The 25,436-nt window shown below is 47.6% G+C and overlaps 1 protein-coding gene across 2 annotated transcripts in view; it reads left to right on the top strand.

The window, feature by feature from the left end:
• ARHGAP19 (Rho GTPase activating protein 19) overlaps nucleotides 1-540 on the top strand; it is a 54,015-nt gene extending 53,475 nt beyond the window's left edge. For both annotated transcript variants that reach the window (XM_047760651.1, XM_047760652.1), the window contains exon 12: nucleotides 159-540. In XM_047760651.1, coding sequence (XP_047616607.1) covers nucleotides 159-163 — 5 coding nt within the window. In that variant the 3' untranslated portion in view covers nucleotides 164-540. The remainder of the gene's footprint in view (nucleotides 1-158) is intronic.
• The last annotated feature ends 24,896 nt before the right edge of the window (nucleotides 541-25,436 follow it).

Raw genomic sequence — 25,436 nt, 5'->3', positions numbered from 1 at the left:
CAAAGTGCTGTTTACTTGGTAGAGAGAAAAATTCTCCAACTCTTTATCCCTCAGTTTGTAGAAAATACAAAGTATAGATTTCTCTAGCTTCTAGGTGTGGGATATTTGCAAAAAAGAAGTGTTTATAAATGTGTTTGATGTTCCTTTTTCTCTTTCAGCCTAAGATGCCCCTCGAAGGATCCAGAGTGTTCCTGTGGTCCACCCAGAATGTTCTCTTTTGTGGGCCAGGTGCCCACAAAACAACTTGGACTTGCAGCTTGCTTGCTGCATTTTGAATTGTGAAAGCCAACTAATCCTGTGACTTGACTGATACCTCTAACCCCACTCAGTGGGTGATGTGTGCAGACTCTGCCCGCTGAACCAGTGCTACCGACGCTTCTCTTTTAAAAAGATATTATGGGGAGACCACTAACCTGCCAGACCAGCTTGCACAGCCCAGTAAATAAGTAGAACCAGGCAGACTCCAGTGCTCATTCCCTGTGTTTGTTTAGGCAGATTCTATTTTTAAAAAATTTGAAATTTGTGCTTAATTGCCAGTGATTAAAAAAAAAAAAATACTGTCAATCCTAGTGGATTGATGTTCTGTTTAACTGATTGATTGGGCTTTTCTCTGGTGTGAGAGCCTTGGGGATATTTTGGTTACTGTGTCTTGTTTTCTTGTTGTTTGTTTATTTTTTTAAAGGCCATTTTTTTTGGGGCGGGGGGGGATAGGTAATCGAAATGGGCTCTAAGCCAGATGTGTCTTTCCTCTCTTTTTCCTTATGCTTTAGGCAAGCTCCTTATCTTACGAGACTGTATTCCTCGATACCTCTTTGTGTCCAAAGACACGAGTATGGCTTTCTGGGACACTTTTAATTATTTCTTGGGCCTGAGATTGCAGGGTATTTGGCCTGCAGTATTGAAAAAAGGAGAATTCAGAATGATACAACATTTTAACCAATAGCATTAAGCCGTGTCCCGCCTTCCCTCCATCCTCTCTCCCTCCTCCTCGTCCCTTTTCCTTGGCGAGGTCAGAGTAGTTGTGTGATTGCTGAGCTTGTTTCCCTCATGCAGTCGCCTCTCACCTAAAACATCTCTAGTGCCAGTGTGGGTACCCGTACTGCTGGGCCAAATCACTGTGCCTCATGGAACGTCACCAACAGCGAAGCAGAGGTTTGCGCAAGTACCCGTATGTATGTGGTGGAAGCTCTGGAGTGGGACGAGGGTGAGGCTGGCTTATGTCCAGGACGACTCCTGATGGCTGGGACTCCAGTGCATCCTTCTAAGGGATCAGGGGTGCCGGCTAGACCGTCTCCCGAGTGCAGGCTGGAGGAGAGGACGGTAGCGAGCCTCCGCCTGAGTGGGGCTGGAAGATGAAAGGAGACAGCAGTGTGGCTTATCACCAGCGCTCGAGGGCGGTTGCTGCTTCATCCCCTCTTCTTGTCACCGTGGGCACGGGGAGTAGCTGGAGACGGCTGGAGCCTTGACTGGGTTGGGGATGTTCACATGTGTTCGAGGTGAGCGATGGCGTGGCTTTGATCCGGTGTGAGGCCTCACTGCCGGGAGCAGCAGGGGCGCTTGGGCACGCTGGTTGTGCCTGCTCTGTTGTGGGTGTGACCAGCTCACCCGGCGTGCCGGAGCCGAGTCAGGCCTCAGGGGGGAGGCAGTTGCCCAGTAAACACCGACTGGCGGGCCTAGTTCTGAACTGTCGAAATGCTGTGTTATTGCCGAAGCAAAAAACGGCTTCTGGGCGAGTCCAGGGTGGTTTTCCATCTGAGTGTCAGTCTCTCTTCCGTACTTTCTGTTTCTTCTGCTGCTGTAACAGTGGTAGTGGAGGAAAACGTAAAATTTGGCTGTCCAGCTTGATAGGGTATGAACAATGGACGGTCAGGAGTATAAAACTGCTTAGAAGCCCCTTTCTCTGGAGTGGTTTTATATCGTTCTTAAAATTACTTATTAGCAAGTTCCTTTGTCTAGGTTTCTATTAGACTTTTTTCCCTTATAGAATTCCTTATATCAGCTGTCAGTGAGTTCAAACAGAAACTCTTTTGGGTATGACCAGGCTAAAGCAGTGTTCTCCCTTAACTTGATGCTCGCTTGCTTTATTTGTCTGTCTCATCCCGGAGTGCTGTGGTCTATTGAACTCGGTCTGGCCTATGTGGAGAGGGCAGAGCAGTGACCTGATACCGCCTTGTCATTGAGTTGGTTCTGTCGTTCTAGTTGAGGGCGGTGGCTGAGATTTTTGGAGCCATTCTTTGTTTGAATGCAATTGGTAATCCAGGCTAGTGTTCTGGGACTGGGGTGGTGAGAGGTGTTTGTCACGTGCTTTTATATATAGCTCGACTCCTTGGGGAGTACGTGTGTATTTGGGTATGTGTGTCTCCTTAAAGTATTTATTAAATATGCTTTCCCTTGCTGTAAGGGTATGATGGGTTCTTTTTTAAACAGAAGCTGTGATTCAGTTGGAATCCACATTTGAGAAATAAACAGTTTAACCTTCTGCCTTATAATACGTAACTGTTCTAATCCTGTGGAATCTTATGGAGAATGCAAAAACAACAACCTTTTAGTATTTGCCACAGAAGGGTGGTGTTGCCCTTCTGACTTGATGGGCAGGTATTTTCGAGCCAGTATTTAACAATGTTTTTAATCTATAAGTTTTTTTTTTTAATGTTTTGTTATGTTTATTTTTCATGTTGGAACAATCTCTTTGGAAATGCCTCTTGTGGCTCTTAAAATTAAAGCCTTTCTTTCCAGGGTCCATTGCAGTTGGTTTTGATGTGATGTTAATATGGGGCAGTGTATTTGTGTCAGAGGCGCAAGCATAAAAACCCACAGACCACCTCTTTGATGCAGGTCTGCACCAGGTGAGCCGTACTGGCTGAATCGGTGAAAACCGTGGGCCTTGGAGTTTCTAACCTTCCGCAGTGAATCTGGTTTGAACAACTCCGCAGTGAAAGGGGATCAAGTGATGCTGATTGTACCTAAGCGCCCACGTATATTAAGGGAGGTGGGACCTCCTGAATCATAACTGTTGCTCTGCAAGTTCATTACCCTGAATGTCCTTCCAGAGTCAGTCAGGAGTGACAAGAGGTACCTTTGGGAAATGGAGTAGTGCAGGGTTAGCTGTGGTGACCATGGGGTATTCCAGAGGTGGCTGTTTTATTGGCCAGTAAGGAAGCCAGTTGGTCCCAGAGTGTCGGAGCCGGGCCATTCTCTCCTCCGAACAGCAGTGATTCTGTTCAGCCTTCCTCACAGGAGCTGATGTTAGTGTGGTTTAAAACGCTGCCTTCTAGGAGAACCTGTGGTCCTTGGGACTGCACCCCACCGTGACTGGCTGTGTGGCCATGTGTAGCTGGGGAAGCCCGCTGTGGGAATGGCTTGCACAGATGTTGGAAACCGACAGCTCCCATTCTGGGGACAGGATTTCTCTTTTTCTTTTTAGGGCCACACCTCATTCTGAAGTCTTAAGTAGAACTCCTTTCCCTAGGAGAGGGCCTCATTCCTGCCCTCCTCCATCTGGAAGCCTTGGTACAGAAGACAGGACCTTGATCCAAACTTTGATACCAGCAATTGGCAGGATTGGGGGAAGAACTGGGCTTGTAAGATGCATAAGCTTTTCAGACCAGCAGTAATTAATGCAGTCTTAAACTCACTATAGCAGAGCTGGCTTTCCTAGGCAGTTGCTGGTGAGGTCTTTCCACAGGTGGAGAGTGGCTGGGAGGGCTAGTGAGGAGGTAGAGTGCTTAATAGCCCACGTGCTTGGGTTACCATGGAAACGGGAGTGTGCGAGGCCCCAGCAGATGCTGAAGAGTCATTGAGCACTCCCCCTGATGTGTTTGGGGACCAGCAGAACGGGTTGGGAAAAACACTCCTGTCCCAGGGTCCTTTCTTCATAGCAAGGGTCGCCTTTGCACTATCCCTGAGCTTGCTCGACAAAAGAAACAGGTTTCTTAACTGTTCTACCATTCGTTATTTTTCATTCTTATTTGGCTGTATCTTATCTATATATATGTAACTGTAAAGAAACATTATATGCATTGTTTTCCTTTTATATTCATGTAATATTCTGAAATTAAATTTCTTTTGTTTCATATCTATAGGCTTTGACTGGTCTCTTAATTCACATTTGATTGATGGATTATTTCATTTATTTTTAGTTTAATGACTGCAGCCATGGCATATGGAAGTTCTTGGAAGCTGAGAACCACGCTGGATCCCCCTGTGCTGGGTCAGGATTGAACCTGAGCCACTGTAGTCAGATTTTTTTTTTTTTTTGTCTTTTTAAGGTTGCAACCAGGCGTATGGAAGTTCCTGGGCTAGAAGTTGAATCAGAGCTGCAGCTGCCGTTATTCACCATCACCACAGCAATGCCAAATCCAAGCCACATCTGGGACCTACACCACAGTTCATGGCAATGCTGGATTTTTAACCCACTCAGCCAGGCCAGGGATCGAACCTGCATCCTCCTGGTTACTAGTTGGGTTCTTAACCCACTGAGCCACAATGGGAACTCCTATAATCAGATTCTTTTTTTTTTTTTCCTCTTTTGTCCTTTTAGGTATGTACTCGTGGCATATGGAGGTTCCCAGGCTAGGGGTCTAATTGGAGCTGTTGCTGCTGGCCTACACCACAGCCACAGCAATGCCAGATCCAAGCTGCATCTGCGAACTACACCACAGCTCACGGCAAGGCCGGATCCTTAACCTGCTGCTCAAGGCCAGGAATCGAACCCGAAACCTCATGGTTCCTAGTCCGATTCGTTTCCGCTGTTTCACTACAGGAACTCCTCAGATTATTAATCTACTGTGCCACAGCAGGAGCTCCTGATGGGTTATTTAAAAAATTTTCCCCCAAGTTTTTTTTTTTAATATTTTATTTATTTACTTATTTTATTTTATTTTTGCTTTTTAGGGCTGCACCTGTGGCACATGAAGGTTCCCAGGTTAGGGGTCTAATTGGAGCTACAGCTGCTGGCCCTACACCACAGCCATAGCAACACCAGATCTGAGCCACATCTGCAACCTACACCACAGCTCACGGCAACGCCAGATCCTTAACCCACTGAGTGAGACCAGGGATCAAACCCACAACTTCATGGTTCCTAGTCAGATTCGTTTCCACTGCACCACAGCAGGAACTCCTTTTCCCCCAAGTTTTATTGAGATATTATGACAGAGGTTAACTCTTATTCTGAGGAATGTGAAACTTAAGAAAAATACGTCTTTAATCCTTCTGTATAGCACAGGGAACTATATCCAGTCACTTGTGATGGAACATGATGGAGGATGATATAAGAAAAAGAATATATATATATATAAAAGAATAAAAAATAAAGAATAAAAGTGACTGGATCACTTTGCAGTACAGTAGAAATTGACAGAACATTAAATTATAATGGGAAAAATAAAAATCAAAAAAATAATAAGCATAAAACTAAGAAAAAGAAAAATACATCTTTGGCGTGTTTTCTAGCTGGACAGGCAGGCTCAGGGGAATCAGGGATTTTGGCTGATAGGAAATGGGATTGGAACTTCTGGGAGTCTTGTGCTTCCTGATTTCCCTTGGCTGAGTCTAGGATGCTTTGTACAGATTTCATTTTTTCACATAATCTTTATTTCCTCGTTTAAAAATAAGGAGTGATAGTTATAGTAACAGTAAAAACCAAGTGACATTTTCATCTTGGCCAGCAAGTTGTGTTTAGACAACTCTGGTTGAAATGTTGTTTCTGCCACTTATGTATATGAGCTTGGACATGTTCCCTCCTCTAAGGTGGGGACAATGATCTCATGGCAACAATGCCATGCTCTCAGAGGTAAGGGTTTAGCCCAAAAGGTTTTTATCTGCAGTCTGTGATTGTGCTTCAGGAATCTTTCCCCTGTAATATTACGTAAAATTTTGCATACATTTGAATTTTTCTAAGGGAGAGATTTCAGCTTCCACCAGAATCTTAGAGGCGTCCTTGACCACTAGATGCTGAGAACAACTAGCCTCACACAGTGCCTGGCAGATGGCAAGTATTCATTAAATGTTCATTCTCTCTCTCTCTCTGCCAAGGATACATTTTATAATCAGCAGCTTATTGATGCTGACATAATTTTTTTTTGATAACAAATTGGAATAGAAATAAAAACTCTGCTGCTTGTCCTTGCTGTGTTAACCGCCCACGTGCTCCTCTTGTGCTGTGTCAGCTGCCTAGGTGCCGCTCAGATGAATGTCCCCCCTTACCCCCCAAGGACCAGCTCGTATTATTTCCTGTAAAAAAGTTCTGTTCCTTAAAAGTGAAGCAGATACATAGTACACAGGAAACAGAACTGCCAAAGGAAAATGTGCAGAGGGGCAGGAGTTATTTTGAAAAATAGGAAGAGGATCAAAATGCCTAGTGTTTGTCCATGTGTGATCCATCAAGATATTTTTTAAGTTAATGAATTCACAATAGATAGTGTATGTCCTGCATTTTCTTTCTTTCCTTTTCTTTTCTTTTCTTTTTTTTTTTTTTAGGGCCACATCCATGGCAAATGGAAATTCCCAGGCTAGGGGTTGAATCGGAGCTGTAACTGCCACAGCAACACCAGATTAGAGCCATGTCTGTGACCTACATCACAGCTCATGGTAACGTCAGATCCGTCACCCACTGAGCAAGGCCAGGGATCAAACCTTCATCCTCATGGATACTAGTCAGGTTCGTAACCTGATGAGTCACGACGGGAATTTCCCGCATTTTACATACGGATAAAAATGTAGCTATGAAGTATGGAAAGTGAAGTTTGTGGGTGTTGAGAAGGCTCTTCCTGTTCCCAAAGCAGGGAACTGCTAAAAGCAGAAAGGGAAGCTGTGCTGGTCAGACAGAAAAGGAGAGAAAACCTTACAGCTGTCACCTCCCTCCTCCATGACCCACTGTCCTGGGCAGAAGGACCTGTTAGTCGTTCTGTTCAGCTTGGAGTCCCAGGGCCAGCGCCTTCTGCCTCTCCCTGATGAAAAGCCCCTGGGATTTAGTGGAAGCCTAATGCTGCAGTGAGTGATGCAGGCTTTCTTAAGTCCTTGAACGTGGGCTGAAACTAACCATTATGAGGGGTCTTGTCTTGAACCCTCGCTGTGTGTGTTTGTTGGATTGAACCAGGGCGAGGAGGAGAGTGGGGAGGAGAGGCATGGCCCTCTTCCTGCTCTCTGCTTCCCTCTCCCAAGCCGCCTCTTCCAGAGCAGTCTAGAAGCCATCTGGTTTGGAGGAGAAGGGGATATATTTAGTCTGAAGCAGAGACAGACATAGAATCAGAGCCAGTTAGAGCAGTTTGGGACTTAGTGGTGATGACGCCCCTCGGGGTCCTTGTGAGGCGGGGCAGGGGTCTGAGGACCCTCAGTTCCCCAGCCCACTTCGGCCAGGCTGCTTGCTTGTCTCTGGCTTAGAGTGAGATCTTGTTTAAATAGGGCCTGAAAATCATTGGACTCGTTCCCAAACGCTGTTTTCCAGACAGAAATGGGGCTTTGGAAAGATGGTCACTTGGGGCTGAGATGATCCTCCCGTGAGTGGCGGTGAGAGGCAGTGAGGGGACACTTTCCTGGGGCACAGGACAGATCGTGGTACGTGTGACATAACTGCTCTGAGGAGGAGGATGGAATGTATGTGGCCCCTGAAGTTGCTGTCATCATATAAATTTCTGTACGTAATAGACTTGTTAAATGGCCCTGAGGGCCCGCAAGGATCCACGCACATTTGTGATTTGAATCATGAATCAGGAAATGGCCTGATTTTTTCCAGCAGTGTTTTACTTCCTGGGAACAGCCATGGAAACGAGTGGATGGTTGGAGTGAAACATTTTGGGTCCTCCTGCAGACCTGAAGAAAGGCAGAGGTTGCAAGGAAGCACCTGGGGTTTGAGAGAGCCTGGAAAATACCAAGTGTTGCAACACAGAGCGCAAGTGGCAGTCATACGTGGCTAGTGGAAGTGCTATACTGGTTCAACCACTTTGGGAGAAGCTGGCAGTGGCTGCTAAAGCTGACCACCTAGCCTATACCCAGCCATCCCACGGATGTGTTTATACCCGATAGAGACATGCTCACCAGCACACTTGTACTGGAACGACCCAAAAGCCCATCAAAGTTCCCGTCGTGGTGCAGTGGTTGACGAATCCAACTAGGAACCATGGGTTGCGGGTTCGGTCCCTGCCCTTGCTCAGTGGGTTAACGATCCGGCGTTGCCGTGAGCTGTGGTGTAGGTTGCAGACGCGGCTTGGATCCCGCGTTGCTGTGGCTCTGGCGTAGGCCGGCGGCTATAGCTCCGATTAGACCCCTAGCCTGGGAACCTCCATATGCCGCAGAAAGCGGCCCAAGGAAATAGCAAAAACAAAAACAAAAACAAAAAAAAACACACAAAAGCCCATCAACAGTGCAGTGGATACAGGCCCGGCGGGTGTGGTAGGAAGAAAAAGGCCACCACACAGATGCTCACGTCCTGTGAATATGTTCTCTTACACAGCAAGGGTGGCAGATGGATTAAGGGTTTAATCAGCTCACCTTCATGAGATTCTCCTGGATGATCAGGATGAGCTAAATGTATCCTAAGATTCCTTGAATGTGGAAGGAGGCAGAAGAGTCCAAGCTGGAGTCATGTGACAGGAGAGAGTCAAGCAGCCATTGCTGGCTTTGAAGTTGGAACGGGCCAGGAGCCAAGGGATTTCCAGAAGCTGGAAAAGGCAAGGAAATAGATTCTTCCCTCCAGCCTTCAGAAGGAATGTAGCTCTGCTGACACCTTGAGTGTGGAGTTAGAGGCAAAGGAGAAATTGCGGCTCCTGGGGATGGACGGGGGGTGGGGGGGTGGAGTGTGTTCTGAGAGGGCCAGGCCACACTTAAGGCCTTGTTTCCCCAAAATGACTCTTAGGTGGTGCTCTGGATGAGCTCTCCGAGTTTTAGTAGTGTTTATTATATTATTATTAAAAAAATTATTTATTTATTATTATTTTTTAAGGCTGCACCTGCAGAATACGGAAGTTCCTAGGGATTGAATCGGAGCTGCAGCTGCCGGCCTACACCACAGCTACAGCAACGCCGAATCCTTAACCCACTGAGCGACGCCAGGGATTGAACCCACATCCTCATGGATACTACTCAAGTTTGTTTCTGCTGTGCCACAACGGAAACCCCAGTAGAGTTTTTCTTCATGTGCCACAGAAAAATACCACCTGTATATTGGCCGAATTTATAGATTCTTTAGGGCTTGTCTAAAGTGTACATTTGAATTAGTGTCAAACTGAAAACTCTTGAGTAAGAAATAGGAAAGTGGCCAGTGTGTGTGACAAAAATATGGGGGTTTGCTATGACTGGGGTTTGGTCAGCATTTCTGTGGACGAGACGGTGAAGGGGAAGAGAAGTCTCAGCCACTGACAGAATTTCTCCATAATAGAATAGGGGTCACAGGATGGAGGCAGGGGAGAAGGTGAGACCTGACTGTAGGAGCTGAGAGAACAGGCCTGGTGGCTTTTCAGGGTGGTGGCTCTGCACTTCCCCATCAGAGTCACCTGGAGGACGTGTTGTAGCAGAGCTGGGCCTTTCCCCTGGAGTTCCTGATTCACTTGTTCTGAGAACCAGGAATCTGCATTTCCAACTTCCTGGGTGATACCAATAACTGCTGGACAGGACAACACAGAACTGCTGATGGAGAGGTGGCAGTGGGTCACAGGTCTGTGCCCAGCTGTGGCTGTGGAATACAGGGGCAGGAAAGGAGGGGCTGCTTGCTGCAGGAAGAGGAGGAACAGGTGTAGGGGCTGGGAGACACCCAGGTGGAGAGGCAGACTCGGCCCTGCCTGGCAGGGCGCAGAGTGAGCTGGTGCCTGGTGCTGGGTGCACAGTTGGTGCCAAGGGTGGTGTGGGGTGCCCAGGAGGGCCACAGCTAGAGCTGGCCCCCCACAATTAGGGACCTTGTTTACTCAGCTAAGCACCTGCAACTTAGCAATAATGTGGGAAAAGGGAAGCAAACAAGAGCCTCTGACGGTGCCCCAGGGAGGCCGACTCCACTGGTTTTCCTGGCGCTTTGATCAGCTCCGAAAGGAAGGAAACTCACTTCTACTGAGCACCTCCTGTGCCTAAAGAGTTTCATATGCCTTATCACGTCTAATCATCAAAATCCTGTGATAGTGGTATCATTCATTCATTTTAAGGAGGAGGAAATTAAGGCCCTCTGAAGGGAAGGGACATGCTCATTGTTGTCTGGACAGACCTGCGGTTGGCTTGTCTCATTAAACCTCTGTGCTGCTCTCCCCAGCTCCAATACCATCATTTCAACATGCAATCAATTTAAAAATATATATTTAATTGTTATAAAGAATTGCAAGATATTTTACTTTTTTTTGCATTGTCTTCAAGATGAAGTATGTAATTTATGCCTATAGCACACCTCAATTCGGATAAACTACATCTCAAGTTCTCTGTAGCCTCCACGATCCTGTTCTACCTGCTGCCTTCCAGGATGAGAACATCCAGGTACATGTGCCTGTAATCGCCATTTCTGCCACTAGGTGGTGCAGGTGATCTTCCCCATGTTAATGCATTAGGCATTAGAGCTTGGGTGAGGAGCTCTGTTCAATCTGTCTTTTTATTTGTTTAAATTTTAGCCAGAAGTAAGCTTAAAAGATTCCATTATAAACTGACTCACATGTAAAGAAACACATGTAACTGGGTCCATGTGCATCTGAGGCCAATTGAATAACTGGGAATTCTCCACTTTAGTATCTGCGTAAAATAGGCGTGTGAATTTAAAGCTGCTCAGTAAAACAGTAGTAATGGCAGCAATTGTTTAGAACTTGGGCAAACAAAAGGCTTTTTTGGTGGGGATTATTCTTTCAATGACATTGTTTAGAATTGCAAGTATATGGTTTTAATAACTAGACAAACTATTAGTTGATTATTTAAAAAATTCTCCTTACAGGAGTTCCCGTTGTGGCGCAGTGGTTAACGAATCCGACTAGGAACCATGAGGTTGCGGGTTCAATCCCCGGCCTTGCTCAGTGGGTTAAGGATCCGGCGTTGCCGTGAGCTGTGGTGTAGGTTGCAGACGCGGCTCAGATCCTGCATTGCTGTGGCTCTGGTGTAGGCTGGCAGCTACAGCTCTGATTAAACCCCTAGCCTGGAAACCTCCACATGCCTCGAGAGTGGCCCTAGAAACGGCAAAAAGACAAAAAAAAAAAAAAAAATCTCCTTACAACATTGTAAGTCATCTATAGTCCAATTAAAAAAAAAATCTTCCATGGCAGCTGACTCCCTTGTTGCCCGCATGCGAGGGGAACTGGTCTGACCATCCCACCCTTGGTTCACTGTGGTACCTGCAATCCTGGGGCTTCCGTTCTCTTTCATGGATGGGGAAACTGAGCCTAGCGAGGCAACTTGCCTCCTTTCCCATCACATGGTGGCCGATAGCCAATCTAGAACTAGAACTCCCCATCCAGTGTGACTTTCTCTGTGCCATTCTGTTTGAAATGTGGTGGCAGTTGTAGCCACATCATTTGTTTTTGGCCATGGCCACAGCGCATGGAAGTTCCTGGGGCCAGGGATTGAACCTGAGCCCCAGTGGTAACCCAAGTCACAGCAGTGACAACACCAAGTCCTTAACCACTAGCCACCAGGGAACTCCTGTTTATTTTATTTTTTTTGGGGGGAGCCTCATCATTTCTCATGTCCCTGTGTATGAAAATCCAAAAGCCCAGGAGGCCTCAGAAAATTGTTGAGTGAAAGAGGAAAAGAGGGAAAGCAATGCTCTTCAGACATTTTAGAATCTTAGTGTTCCTGGAGGTGGGGGGACCAGTCAGCCAGCCATCTGGTGGCAGACTGATCACACTGGACCTCTTCCATCATGGCGGAGTATGGGTTTGGGCCTCACTGGAATAGACACTTCTTCTGGATGTGATTTGCCACCCCTTCCTGAAATACTTCTGCCAGTCTAACCATCTGTGTGCTCCCAGCGTAGCTCTCTCACGGTCCTGGTATTCTTTCCACATAATACTGCTTCTGGCCAGGGAACTCATTTCAGTGCAATGTAAGGGCAGCAATGGATTAGCACTCCCACAAATTCACTAGTTCCACTACATGTCATACAGCCTAGAAGCAGCTGGCCCGACAGAACGATGGGATGGCCTCCTGAAGACTTCGTTATGCTGCCAGTTGGCCTGAAAGGTTGGGGTTCTGTCTTTTAGGAGGTATTATGTGATTTGAAGTTGTGATTCTCCTGAAGTAATCCAGGAGTGGAAATGGAGGGGGCGGGGTTCTCCTTTCACTGTTTTTTAAAAAAAATCTTTTTTTTTTTTTGTCTTTTTAGGGCTGCACTCTCAGGATATGGAGGTTCTCAGGCTAGGGGTCAAATTGGAGTTGTAGCTGCCAGCCTACACCACAGCCACAGCAGTGCGGGATCTGAGCTGCTTCTGCAACCTACACCACAGCTCATGGCAACACCAGATCCTTTTTTTTTTTGTCTTTTTGCTATTTCTTTGGGCCGCTCCCGCAGCATATGGAGGTTCCCAGGCTAGGGGTCGAATCGGAGCTGTAGCCGCCAGCCTATGCCAGAGCCACAGCAATTCAGGATCCGAGCCGCGTCTGCAACCTACACCACAGCTCACGGCAACACCGGATCGTTAACCCACTGAGCAAGGGCAGGGACCGAACCCACAACCTCATGGTTCCTAGTCGGATTTGCTAACCACTGCGCCACGACGGGAACTCCGCAGCACCAGATCCTTAACCCACTGAGCGAGGTCAGGGATCAAACCCGCATCCTCATGGATGCTAGTCGGGTTTGTTAACTACTGAGCCATGAAGGGAACTCCAAAAAATTTTTAATTTTTAAAATTTTTATTTATTTATTTGTTTTGCCTTTTAGGGCTGCTCGCATAGCATATGGAAGTTCCTAGGCTAGGGATTGAATTGAAGCTACAGCTGCCAGGCTATGCCACAGCCACAGCCACGTAGGATCTGAGCTGCATCTGTGACCTATACCACAGCTCAGGGCAATGTCAGATCCCTGACCCACTGAGTGAGACCAAGGATTGAACCTGCATCCTCATGGCAACTACTCAGATTTGTTTCTGCTGCACTGCCCCAGGAACTCCTCCCTTTCACCCTTCCATCTAATAACTTGCCTGCAGAATTGTTTCCCTCTACCTGTATAACTTTGGGCTCTGCTGGTTTGAAGGCCTTAGTTCTTTGTAAGCAGAATGCTTTTTTCAGGGGATACCGGAGTGTGTCCATTGAACTGCTCCTGCCACTTGGCCCCATTGGGCTCCTTGAACCAAAGGAAAATTGGGGTGCTGGTACACAATGGGGCAAAAGAACTACTTCTGCAACTTTGGGGCACTTCTTAGTACTTCCATGTAAGTAGTAAAAGCTAGTGGAAAACTATAGCCACCAACAGAAGGCAGGGCTACTGAGGATTCAGATCTTTCAATAATGAAAGTTTGGGTCACCCCACCAGTAAAGGACCCTGACCAGCTGAGGTATTGGTGGAGGGCAAAGGGAACATGGAACGAATGAGTAAAGGGTGAAGGAACTTAGGCATATCAGCTGTGGGTTTGTGACCAGTCATAGCCTGGGGACTCTTGGTAGCAGCCACGTACACTTTTCCCCTTGCTTGCTCTGTGTGTTGGTGTATTAACTCATTTCTTTTTTCCTCTTATTTTCTATATGGATATTGTTGTAAGTTAATTTTATAAACATATTCAAGTGGGCCTGGCACTGAATTTGAGGAGTCACAACCTGTCAGGGATGGATGCTGTGACTGTTGGCCAGACATGGAGGTGGTGACTCTTGGGACTTTGTCCATCTCCCTTTTTGGGAGAGTCAAGACCAACTGGGTACCAGAAGACAACTAACGGCTTCTTGTGTTGTATTGGGTTGAATGGAAGTTTGATGATGCCTATAAGAGTGTGTATGGATGCTGTTAAGTGCTTATACATCAGACTTTGGAGAGTTAGCACAAAAAATAATGTTAAATATCTTACTAATATTTTTATCTTGGGTCCATGTTGAAATGATATTTTTAAGCTAAATAAAGTATATCACCACCAATTAATTTTTTAAAAATTTGGAATTCCCGTCGTGGCGCAGTGGTTAACGAATCCGACTAGGAACCATGAGGTTGCGGGTTCAATCCCTGCCCTTGCTCAGTGGGTTAAGGATCTGGCGTTGCCCTGTGCTCTGGTGTAGGTCGCAGATGTGGCTTGGATCCCGCGTTGCTGTGGCTCTGGCATAGGCCGGCGGCTACAGCTCTGATTCAACCCCCTAGCCTGAGAACCTCCATATGCTGAGAGAGCGGCCCAAGAAATGGCAAAAAGACAAAAAAAAAAAAAAAAAAAACCCCAGGAGTTCCCGTCGTGGCACAGTGGTTAACGAATCTGACTAGGAACCATGAGGTTGCGGGTGCGGTCCCTGGCCTTGCTCAGTGGGTTAACGATCCGGCGTTGCCATGAGCTGTGGTGTAGGTTGCAGACGCGGCTCGGATCCCGCGTTGCTGTCGCTCTGGCGTAGGCCGGTGGCTATAGCTCCGATTCAACCCCTAGCCTGGGAACCTCCATATGCCGCGGGAGCGGCCCAAGAAATAGCAACAACAACAACAACAACAACAAAAAACCCAAACAAACAAATAAACAAACGAAAAATTTATTTCATTGAGGAGTTCCCATCATGGCTTAGTGGTTAATGAACCTGACTAGTATCCACGTGGATGCGGGTTTGATCCCTGGCCTCACTCAGTGGATTAAGGATCCAGTGTTGCTGTGAGCTGTGGTGTGTAGGCTGGTGGCTACAACTCCGATTCAACCCCTAGCCTGGGAACCTCCATATGCCACGGGTGCAGCCCTCAAAAGACAAAAAAATTTGTTTTATTGAAATATAGTTGATTTGCAATTTTGTGTTGGTTTCTGGTGTACAGCAAAATGATTCAGTTTATGCATATGTATGTGTACTTTTTATGTTCCTTTCCGTTATGATCTGTCACAGGATATTGAACATAGTTCCCTGTCCTAAACAGTAGGACCTTGTGGTTTATCCACCCTATATATACTAGCTTGCACCTGCTAATCCCAAACCCCCAGTCCATCCCTCTCCCCCGACACCCATGGCAACCACAAGCCTGTTCACCATGTCTGTAATTTCGTCTGTTTCCCGTTACCTTCTTATTGTAGCAATCAGAACATTTTAAATTACCTGTGTGACTTGCAGTGGATTTCCGTTGAATGGTGCTGGTCTAGATGGTTTATTTGCTTAAGGTGGGGGGGAGCCAAGCCAGCTGGTCCTTGGCATCTGGAGTGGACTAATGCTCCGCTTTCTCCTGGGGGAGTTACCTCTGCCCTACCATGTCAGGTCTTGGCTATAAATCAGGGTACTCTGACTTCTTTCCAAGCGTCAAGGAGTGGGTGCCAAGTCCAGGTTTGAACAACTAGATCCTCTCCCCCCAGGACGTTGAGCTTTGAAAATATGGCCAAGATGGGAGGGGGAGCAGAATATTTTCATCCTAGCAGTGGGTCCTGACAAAAGAACAGAGGTTCCCGCTTCCTGGATATGCCCAGCGCTGCCCTGGTCCAGGCATGGTCCTCCAGGTTTTTCCTTGATTCTGTGAGCTACCTACTGTCCTTCATTCCTTTTCTTGCTTAAAAAAAATTGAGTAATTTAAATTTTGATATATGCACATGATACCAGATTCAAAAGGCATAAAAGGATATTCAGACCCACAGAATGGGAGAAATTATTTGCAAATCATGTATCTGGTAAGCCACTCATATCTAGAATATACTTCTTGCAACTCAACAACAACAAAATAATCCAATTTAAAAAATGGACAAGGGGAGTTCCCATTGTGGCTCAGCAAGTTAAGAACCAGACATAGTGTCCGTGAGGATGTGGGTTCAATCCCTGGCCTTGCTTAAAGATCCAGCATTGTCACAAGCTGTGGCATAGGTCACAGATGCAGCTTGGATCTGGTGTTGCTATGGCTGTGGTGTAGGCCTGCAGCTGCAGCTCTGATTCGACTCTTAGCCTGGAAACTTCCATATGCCTCAGGTATAACCATAAAAAGAAAAAAAAAATGCATAAGGGATCTGAATAGACATTTCTTCAAAGAAGAAATATAAATGGCCAATAATCACATGAAAAAATGCTCAACACCATTAGCCATCAGCAAAATGCAAATCAAAACCACAAGGAAATGTCAGTTTACACCCCTGGGATTTGTAGACGAAAAAGATAATAACAAACATTGGCAAGATCATGGAGAAACTGGAACTCTGCTGCATTACTGATAGGATTGTGAAATACTGCCGTCACTTTGGTAGTTTGTAGTCTGGTAGTTTGTAGAGTCTGGCAGTCATCGAGCTGCTATGTGAGCCAGTAATTCTAATCCCAGGTATATGCCAATGGAATAAAAAACATGGTCCACACCAAAACTTGTACTCGGTGGCTAGTGACAGCATTATTCGTTACAGCCTAGGGGCACATCATCTGATAAACAAAATGTGGTGTAGCCATGCAGTGGAATGCTGTTCAACCCTAAGAAGCAGTGACGTACTCATACCTGCCATGGCATGGATGGACCCGGAAAACATGGTGAGTGGAAGAAGTCAGACACAAAGTCCACATGTTGTATGATTCAATTTCTATGAAGTGTCTAGAAAAGGCAAATTTATAATCTAGAGAATCTACGGAAAGTAGATTAGTAGTTTCCTGGGGCTGGGGGCAGGGGAATTGGGGGAAACAGGGGGGCTGGGTGCGGATGAGTCAGGGGTTTCTTTTGGGGGTGATGAAAATATTCTAAAACATATTGTGATGATGGTTGCAAAATCTTGCAGGTATACGAAAAGCCATTGAATCTTTAAATGGGTGGATTGTACGGTATGTAAATTATCCCTCAATAAAGCTGCTTTTAAAAAAATGATATTCAGAGAAAAATCTTCTCCTGCCTTTACTCCCCACTTCCCCCTTCCCTTCCTCAGCAGGACCCATTATCGTCAGTTTGCTGTGTGTGCTGGAGATCACACACACACACACACACACACACACACACACACATGATTTTTAATAGGTTGCTAGCATGCCATACAAACCATCCTGTATTTTCTTTTCTTGATTCTATGAGCTACTCACAATCCTTTGAATTCTTTGCTTTTCTCACTTAACGTTAAAGTTATTTAGGTATTCTCTTGTGATGCAGTGAGTTAAGAATCCGGTGTTGTCACTGCTGTGGTTCAGGTGGCTACTGTGGTGCAGGTTTGATCCTTGGCCAGGGAAATTTCACTTGGCCCCTGGTGCAGCCAAAAAAAAATTAAGAAGTTATTTAAGTTTTATATGTTTAGATGATATACATTCTATAAATTTTAAGTTTTTGATATACTTTGGAGTCCATTTCATGTTAGTACAGAGAGGTATCTCATTTTTTATTTATTTATTTATTTATCTTTTTGCCTTTTCTAGGGCCACTCCCGAGCGGCATATGGAGGTTCCTAGGCTAGGGGTCTAATCGGAGCTGTAGCCACTGGCCTACGCCAGAGCCACAGCAATGCGGGATCCAAGCCGCATCTGCAACCTACACCACAGCTCACGGCAACGCCGGATCGTTAACCCACTGAGCAAGGCCGGGGATTGAACCCGCAACCTCATGGTTCCTAGTCGGATTCATTAACCACTGAGCCACGACGGGAACTCCACCTCATTTTTATTTTTATTTATTTTTTTTGCTTTTTAGGGCTGTACCCACGGCATATGGAAGTTCCCAGGCTAGGGGTTGAATCAGAGCTACGTCTGCTGGCCTACGACGCAGCAATGACAGATCCAAGACGAGTCTGCAACCTACACCACAGCTCATGGCAATGCTGGATCCTTAACCCACTGAGCGAGGCCAGGGACAGAACCCACAACCTCATGGTTCTTAGTCGGATTCGTTTCCGCTGCACCACGATGGGAACTCCCAAGATACCCCATTTTTATAATGTCTACATGATGTGTGAAATGCATCCGTAGTTGGCTGGATAATGGCCCCCGGGAAGATAGCCACATCCTAATCCCTGGAACTTGGGTGCTATCTCTATGGCAAACTAGGACTTTGCAGATATGATTAAACTAAGGCTCTTGAGATGGGGAGATTGTCCTAGATTATCCATGGGGCTCTAAAGGCAATCTGCGTCCTCATTAAGAGGGAGATGGGGAGTTCCCTCTGTGGTGCAGTGGGTTAAGAATCCAACTGCAGGGGCTCGGGTCCCTGTAGAGGGTAAATTTGATCCCTGGCCCAGTGCGGTGGGTTAAAGGATCTGATGTTGCTGCAGCTGCGCTACAGGTCATACCTGCAGCTCAGATTCAGTCCCTGGCCTGGGAACTTCATATTGCTGTAGGTGCGGCCATTAAAAAGAGGAAGAAGAAAAAAAAAGGGACACGGAAGATTTCGTAGAGAAGAGAAGGCAGTGTGACCCTAGAGGCAGAGATTGGACTGGTGTGGCCACAAAGGAAGGCGTACCAGCAGCCACTACACCAGAACTGGAAGAGGTGGGAAAGGTGTCTCTCTGTGAGTCTCTGGAGGCATCACGAGCTGCTAATGCAGTGATTTCAGACCAGTGGCTTATGATCTCAGACTTCTGGCCTCCAGAACTGTGGGAGAATAAATTTCTGTTGAGTTAAGCCAATAGTTTTGTTACAGGAGTCACAGGAAAGCAATCTTCATACTGATGGATGTTTCAACTATTTCTCATCTTTTGCTTTGCAGACAGTGCTGTAGTGTTTCCTTGAACATATGTCATTTCACATGTAAGTAAATCCATCAGATAAATTGTAGAAGTGGAAATGCAGGATCAAAGAAATACAATGTTCTAGGTTTGTCATTTAGCTCTGCTGCTGGTGCCCAGAGTGTTGATTCACTTTGGACCCATGGGGCAATTTCCCCAATCTCAACTTTCCCCCAGGGTCATACAAGACCCAACTTAAAAGATAACACCCCTCAGAGTTACTGTCGTGGCGCAGTGAAAATGAATCCGACTAGTGACCATGAGGTTGTGGGTTCGATCCCTGGCCTCACTCAGTGGGTCAGGGATCCAGTGTTGCCGTGAGCTATGTGTAGGTGGCAGATGTGGCTCGGATCTGGCGTTGCTGTGGCTGTGGTGTAGGCCAGCAGCTGCAGCTCTGATTGGACCCCTAGCCTGGGAACCTCCATATGCAACAGGTATGCCCCTTAAAAGCAAGGAAAAAAAAAAAAAAAAACGTATGTCTCCCAAGAAGGCTTCCTCTCACAGACAGAGTTTTTGCTCCACGGGCTGAGTTCCCACAGCACCTTGAATGCCTCTCTCCTTCTGATCAAACCACACCGAGTTTGCGTGACTGTCTCTTGGCGTTGGTGATCGCCTTTCAAGCAGGCCTGGGAAAAATCACCTTTGCATGGCTCAAGCCTGGCACAATGCCTGGGACACAGCAGGGCTCAGTAAACGCGTGGAGGGTGTGGAGGGAGGAAAGCTGCTGCTGCCGGGGGGTTAAGGATGGAAGGCTGTGTGAGGAAGCCCAAGCTGACTGATAAAGACCAGGGCTTGGGTCACCCAGGGAACCAGGCAGAGACTTCTGGAAGTGTGGGCGCTGCCATCTTGCTTCAGAAGATGGAACCGCTCTCTGAATCTGGAAACCAGTCTGTGCAGTTTGTATATTTGGTGTATTTGAGTGAATGTGAGGCCAGTGATTCACTGTGAGAAGGGAGAACAGACAGAGGATGGGCAAGACAGGGAGTCCCCGGGTTTCGGCTCAAATGGGAAACCCTCGTGGGCCTAAGGGTGGAGGTGTCGGCAGGCAGATCTGACCATGGAAGGGGGCTCCCTAAAGTCCTTCCCCCTTGGTTTTCATTGGCTTGTTTCTGCAACTTCTCGCTTTTTTTTTTTGTCTTTTTTGTTGTTGTTGTTGTTGCTATTTCTTGGGCCACTCCCGCGGCATATGGAGGTTCCCAGGCTAGGGGTTGAATCGGAGCTGCAGCCACCGGCCTACGCCAGAGCCACAGCAACGTGGGATCTGAGCCGCGTCTGCAACCTACACCACAGCTCACGGCAACGCCGGATCGTCAACCCACTGAGCAAGGCCAGGGACCGAACCCACAACCTCATGGTTCCTAGTTGGATTTGTTAACCACTGCGCCACGACGGGAACTCCTCTCGCTTCTGATGAAGCCCTTTCTCCATCTGCCCCATTGGCTCAGAGCCACATGGGCAAATATGGGAGAGGAAGGCTGTGCCCAGGGCCAGCCCTGGAGAGCCAGCAGGGGCCATTGGGGCTCATCACCTCCTGCCCCTGGAACCTCTGGGTGTTGGCCACACATGGGTATCAGCCGGGTGTGTGCATGAGATTTACGCAGACCTGTTAATGCGGCTGCCTCCTTTCTTTAAATGAACCTGGAATTTAAGTTTTAGCTCTCAGGTTTTAGGATGAGCCAGTTGGGCAAATCTATTTCTTTCTTTCTTTTTTTGGTCTTTTTAGGGTCACACCCCCAGCACATGGAGGTTCCAGGCTAGGGGTCTAATCGGAGCTGTAGCCACTGGCCTAGGCCACAAAGCAATGCCAGATCCGAGCTGTGTCTGCAATCTACACCACGGCTCACGGCAGCACCAGATCCTTAACCCACTGAGTGAGCCCAGGGATCCAACCGGTGTCCTCACGGATGCTAGTCAGATTCGTTGTCACAATGGGAACTCCTGGGGACATCGATTTCTTCTAAAACCAAGTGCTGGCAAAGTGCAGGGACATGGGGAAGATGACTCTTCTGAATGGTTGTTTGCCAATAATTATCAAGTCTTAAAGATTTCCCTTTGGGAGTTCCCTGGTGACCTAACAGTTAAGGACTTGGCATTGTCACTGCTGTGGCTCAGGTTACTGCTGTGGCTCAGGTTTAATCCCTGGCCCAGGAACTTCCACAGATGGGTCTGGTCAAAGAAAAAATTTCCCTTTGTATTATTATGAATTGTTTCAGTTATGATTAAAATGGGATCCTGGAGTTCCTTTTGTGGCTCAGTGGAAACGAACCTAATTAGCATCCATGAGGATGCAGGTTCAATCCCTGGGCTCCCTCAGTGGGTTAAGGATCTGGCGTTGTCGTGAGCTGTGGTGAAGGTTGCAGACGTGGCTTGGATCTGGTGTTGCTGTGGCTGTGGTGTAGGCCGGCAGCTCTAGCTCCATTTGGACCCCTAGCCTGAGAACTTTCATATGCCCCGGATGTGGCCCTAAAAAGCAAAATAAAATAAGATGGGGTCCTTTTGTTGTAGAGATACATATTGAAATATTTATGGGTGAACTATAGGGCATCTGGGATTTGCTTTAATATATCCAGTGGGGGTGAGCGCTGTGGGTGGGGTTGTGGCTAAAGCAAACTTGGTTCTGAGTGGATTGTTGAAGCTGCCAGATGAAGGATTCAGGACAGTTCATTGTATTGTTATCTCTATATTTGTATATTTTAAATTTCCCCCATCATACAAAGTTCCCTTTGACCCAGCATTTCTGCTGTAGTGATCAGTCTAGCCCACATCATGTTTTCATTCTTACCCCTCCTGGTCCAGGGGGGCTCATGCCTTGTTTGAGTTCCCCAAAGCCCTGAGGGCTCCCTCCGGGGCCATCTTGGGTCAAGGACAATCTCCTGAGGTGACCGGCTGCTTTAACCACTTCCTTTTCCAGGCCATCTCTGCACTCTCTGCCCACCTGCCACCCCGGCTCTCAGATCTCAGAGCCTGCAGGTGTCCTCTGGCCTCAGGACCTTATCTGGCAGCTCTTGCTTCCCCTAAGCCCTCGCCCACATGGCACTTACTTTTTATCCAACGTCAGATTGAGCATCATCTCAGGGACACCTCCTCGGACTCCCAGCAGAGTCACACTTTCTGTTAATCCCATCGTCCTACATGGTTCCTTCACAGCTCTCACTACTCTGGGTGATTATTAGAAAATCTTGGTTTTTCATTCATGTCTGCCTCCCTCACTAGACCGTGAACTTCTAGAGAGAGTGGCTGTGTAACTCACCATCGCATCCCAGAGCCAAGCACAGCGTCTGACACATAGTAGGCATTCATTATTATTATTATTATTATTTTTGCTTTTTAGGGCTGCGCCTGCTGCACATGGAAGTTCCCAGGCTAAGGCTCGAACTGGAGATGTAGCTGCTGGCCTACGCCCAGCCATAGCAGTTTGGGATCTGAGCAGTGTCTGCAACCTACACCACAGCTCATGGCAACACTGGATCCTAACCCACTGAGCAAGGTCGGGGATCAAAACTGCATCCTCATGGATACTAGTCGGTTTTGTTTCCGTTGCACCGCGACAGGAACTCCCCCAGAATTCATGATTTAATGAATAAATGAATACATGAGGAGGGTGCGTTTTGGGAGAGTCTTGGATGAAAAAGTATAAGACGTTCTGGGCAAAACGTGCATGATACACTTGGTTGCTGTGAAGGCTCAGTTGGAAAAGTAAGTTGGGGGGTGGCGGGAGGGAGCACAGGGGGCCTGTCAGGGGGGACTGGTTCAGATCGTTCAGATGCAGGTGCCATCGGAGGCGGCAAATTGAGGGCTGACGTGTGCTCCAGGCAGCCCCTTTGGCCGTCCTTGGGGGGGGGCCCACACACTGGATGGGCTGGCACTGGGGTCCTGATTAGGGTCCTAAGGGCTTGAGTTGAGATCAGGGTGGTGGAGATGGGGTTGCGGGATGGAGTCAGCGTTTGCAGCAATTAATCCAACCCTGAGGCTCTTGGCCCTTCCTTGAAGAAACAGCATGTCTGCACCAGAGAGATGGGAAGGGAGCCCCAGGGGGCCGGGTGGGGACACAGTGTGTTCCACAGGCACATCTCAGATCACAAAGAGTTTTGCAAATGGTGCCTCCAGAGGCGGTCACCAGGAGACAGTGATACAGTCCCGCGGCTTGGGGACGGCAGGGCCCTCGTCCCCCTGGCCAGGAGCTGCGGTGACAGCAGAACCTGGCCCTGGTGAGTGGAAAGTTGGCTGGTGACGCAGGAAATCTCTCTTCATTTAGGGCTTGACTCAGGGCCAGGGGAAGGAGCTTGAGAGACCCTGGGGCCCAAGAAGCCACTTGGGCCTCTGCTGGCCTCCTGGTTGGGGCCTCATCTGGGGCCGGAAGGGGCTGCCCCTCAGGGCGAACACAGACGGTGAGAGCTGGAGTGTGCGGCCCACCAGAAATAGGCTGCCCTGGGACCTGCCACGCTTCTGCTGGCCCAGCAAGTGCATCACACTTTGTCTCCATCTCCTAGGAGGCTTGTAATTGGTCGCAGAGATGGCGAGCGTGGCCACCAAGTCACCAGCTCTTTTCCTTGTGGGAAGTTGCTGTGGGGAGGCCAGATGGTTGGGAAGATGTGGCACAAAAACCTATAGATCGATAGTAGCTGTAGATTGAATCCTTCCTCTGGGCCATGCCCTGAGCCAGGCTCTGTACAGATTCCTTGTTTAATCTGGGTCCCCTTTCTTCTCTCCCCCAGAGGTCCATTCTCATCCTGTACAAGACTTAGCATCATAATAGAGATATTCATTCATGCATTTATCTGTTTCCTGTCTGTCTTTACCACTAGACTATCCGCTCCATAAGGGCAGGGATGGGTGACTTTGTCTCCTATGGCTCCAGCACCTAACACACCGCCTGGCCTGGAGCTGGCACGCGTTAAGTCGTTTTTGGATGAATGAATGATCCACACAGCAGCCCTGTGAAGCAAGTACTATTACTTTCCTCATTTCAGGATGGGCAAACTGAGGCATAGAGACGCTGGACCATCCAAGCCACAGAACCAGGAGGTTGGCATCCAGGATTCAGACCTAGGGAGCAGCTCAAGGGTGGGCACTTGGCCAATAAAGCTCAGGCTGGGGGAGAGGAGATTCTTGTCCTTTTAGGCCCTGGCTGTTGGGATGTGGGACCGAGGCTGCTGGTGGCTGTGATTCTAGCCTAATGGGACAGCAATCTGAGGGCATGGAATCAGAGAGAAGCAAAGATGAGGGGGAGGGGAGAGGGAGGGAAAGAGGGAGCTAATACGTGTCCTCTGAAGCTTAGGCTTGCACTTTTTTTTTTGGTCTTTTTAGGACCACACTAGCGGCATATGGATGTTCCCAGGCTAGGGGTTGAATCAGAGCTGTAGCTGCTGGCCTACACCACAGCCATACCAACATGGGATCCGAGCCACAACTGTGACCTATACCACAGCTCACGGCAACGCCGGATCTTTAACCCACTGAGCAAGTCCAGGAATTGAACCCGAGTTCTCATGGATGCAAGTCGGGTTCGTTAACCACTGAGCCACGACGGGAACTCCTGTACTTTTTTTTTTTTTTTAATGCTTAAATTCGCAAATTTTATGTGCATACATTTTACCACAGTCTTTAAAGATTAATAATGGGATGTATAGGAGTTCCCGTCGTGGTGCAGTGGAAACAAATCCAACTAGGAACCATGAGGTTTTAGGTTCGATCCCTGGCCTTGCTCAGTGGGTTAAGGATCCGATGTGAGCTGTGGTGCAGGTCTCGGATTTGGCTTGGATCTGATGTGACTGTGGCTGTGGCAAGGCTGGTAGCTGTAGCTCTGGACCCCTAGCCTGGGAACCTCCATGTGCTGCCGGTGTGGCCCTAAAAAAAAAGCCAAAAAAAAAAAATGGATACATAAAAAAGCATCATACTCTACACTTTAAATGGGTGTATTGTATGATATGTGAGTTACATCTCAGGAAGGCAGTTAAAAACCCCTTTTGTTTGTGATGGAGTGTTCCTATGAGCTTGGGGATCAGACCCACCCCACTGTCGGTGTAGCAGAAAGAAAGCCGAAGACCTGGTTCCAATCCCACCAGGCCCTCTGTGTGTGTTTCAACACTGAGGTCTCAGCTTTCTCAGCTGTAAAATGGGCAGAATCATTTCCAACTCTTAGGGTGGGAGTGGGGGTTACTGAGAGAGATTTAAGTTTTGAGATTTCAGTGCCTGATATCCAGCAATTGCTTAGGAAGTGTTAAGTTGCCTGCCTCACCCTTGTAAGTGGCTTCTGGCTGCAGGTAACAGAAAACTCACCCAGGATCAACTTGAACCAGGAGGGCTTATGGTGCAGCCATGATGGAAAACAGTGTGGAGTTTTCTCGGAAAGAATTAAGATAGTAATTCTGCAGTTCCCTGTTTGGAATGCATGTATTTATCCCATGTTCCTGGAATAATATTTCAGTTTATTAAGGCCCCATAACTACTCTATGAAATACTTAAAAATCTCACTTTCGTTTTGGGGAGACCGAGGCCCCTGAGAGCCTAAGAAGCTGTCACTACACGTCAGGGGGCAGAGCCCAGATCGGAAGCCAGGCGGCCTGGACCGGAGCTGTCCTCTTAACCTAGGCTCCCCAGCTGCCTCCCTGCACGCTGCAGGACGTGCTTGTGTCAGGGACTGCGTGCTGGGACGCTTATTGCCATAGACTGACAGAAAGCTGCTGCGATCCTGACCCTGTGACAGCACATTATGGT

Source organism: Phacochoerus africanus, chromosome 15 (genome assembly GCF_016906955.1).
Source record: "Phacochoerus africanus isolate WHEZ1 chromosome 15, ROS_Pafr_v1, whole genome shotgun sequence".
Taxonomy (NCBI): Eukaryota; Metazoa; Chordata; class Mammalia; order Artiodactyla; family Suidae; genus Phacochoerus; species Phacochoerus africanus.
Note: the sequence above shows the minus strand (reverse complement) of the source record. Positions and strands in the feature narration are given on the sequence as shown.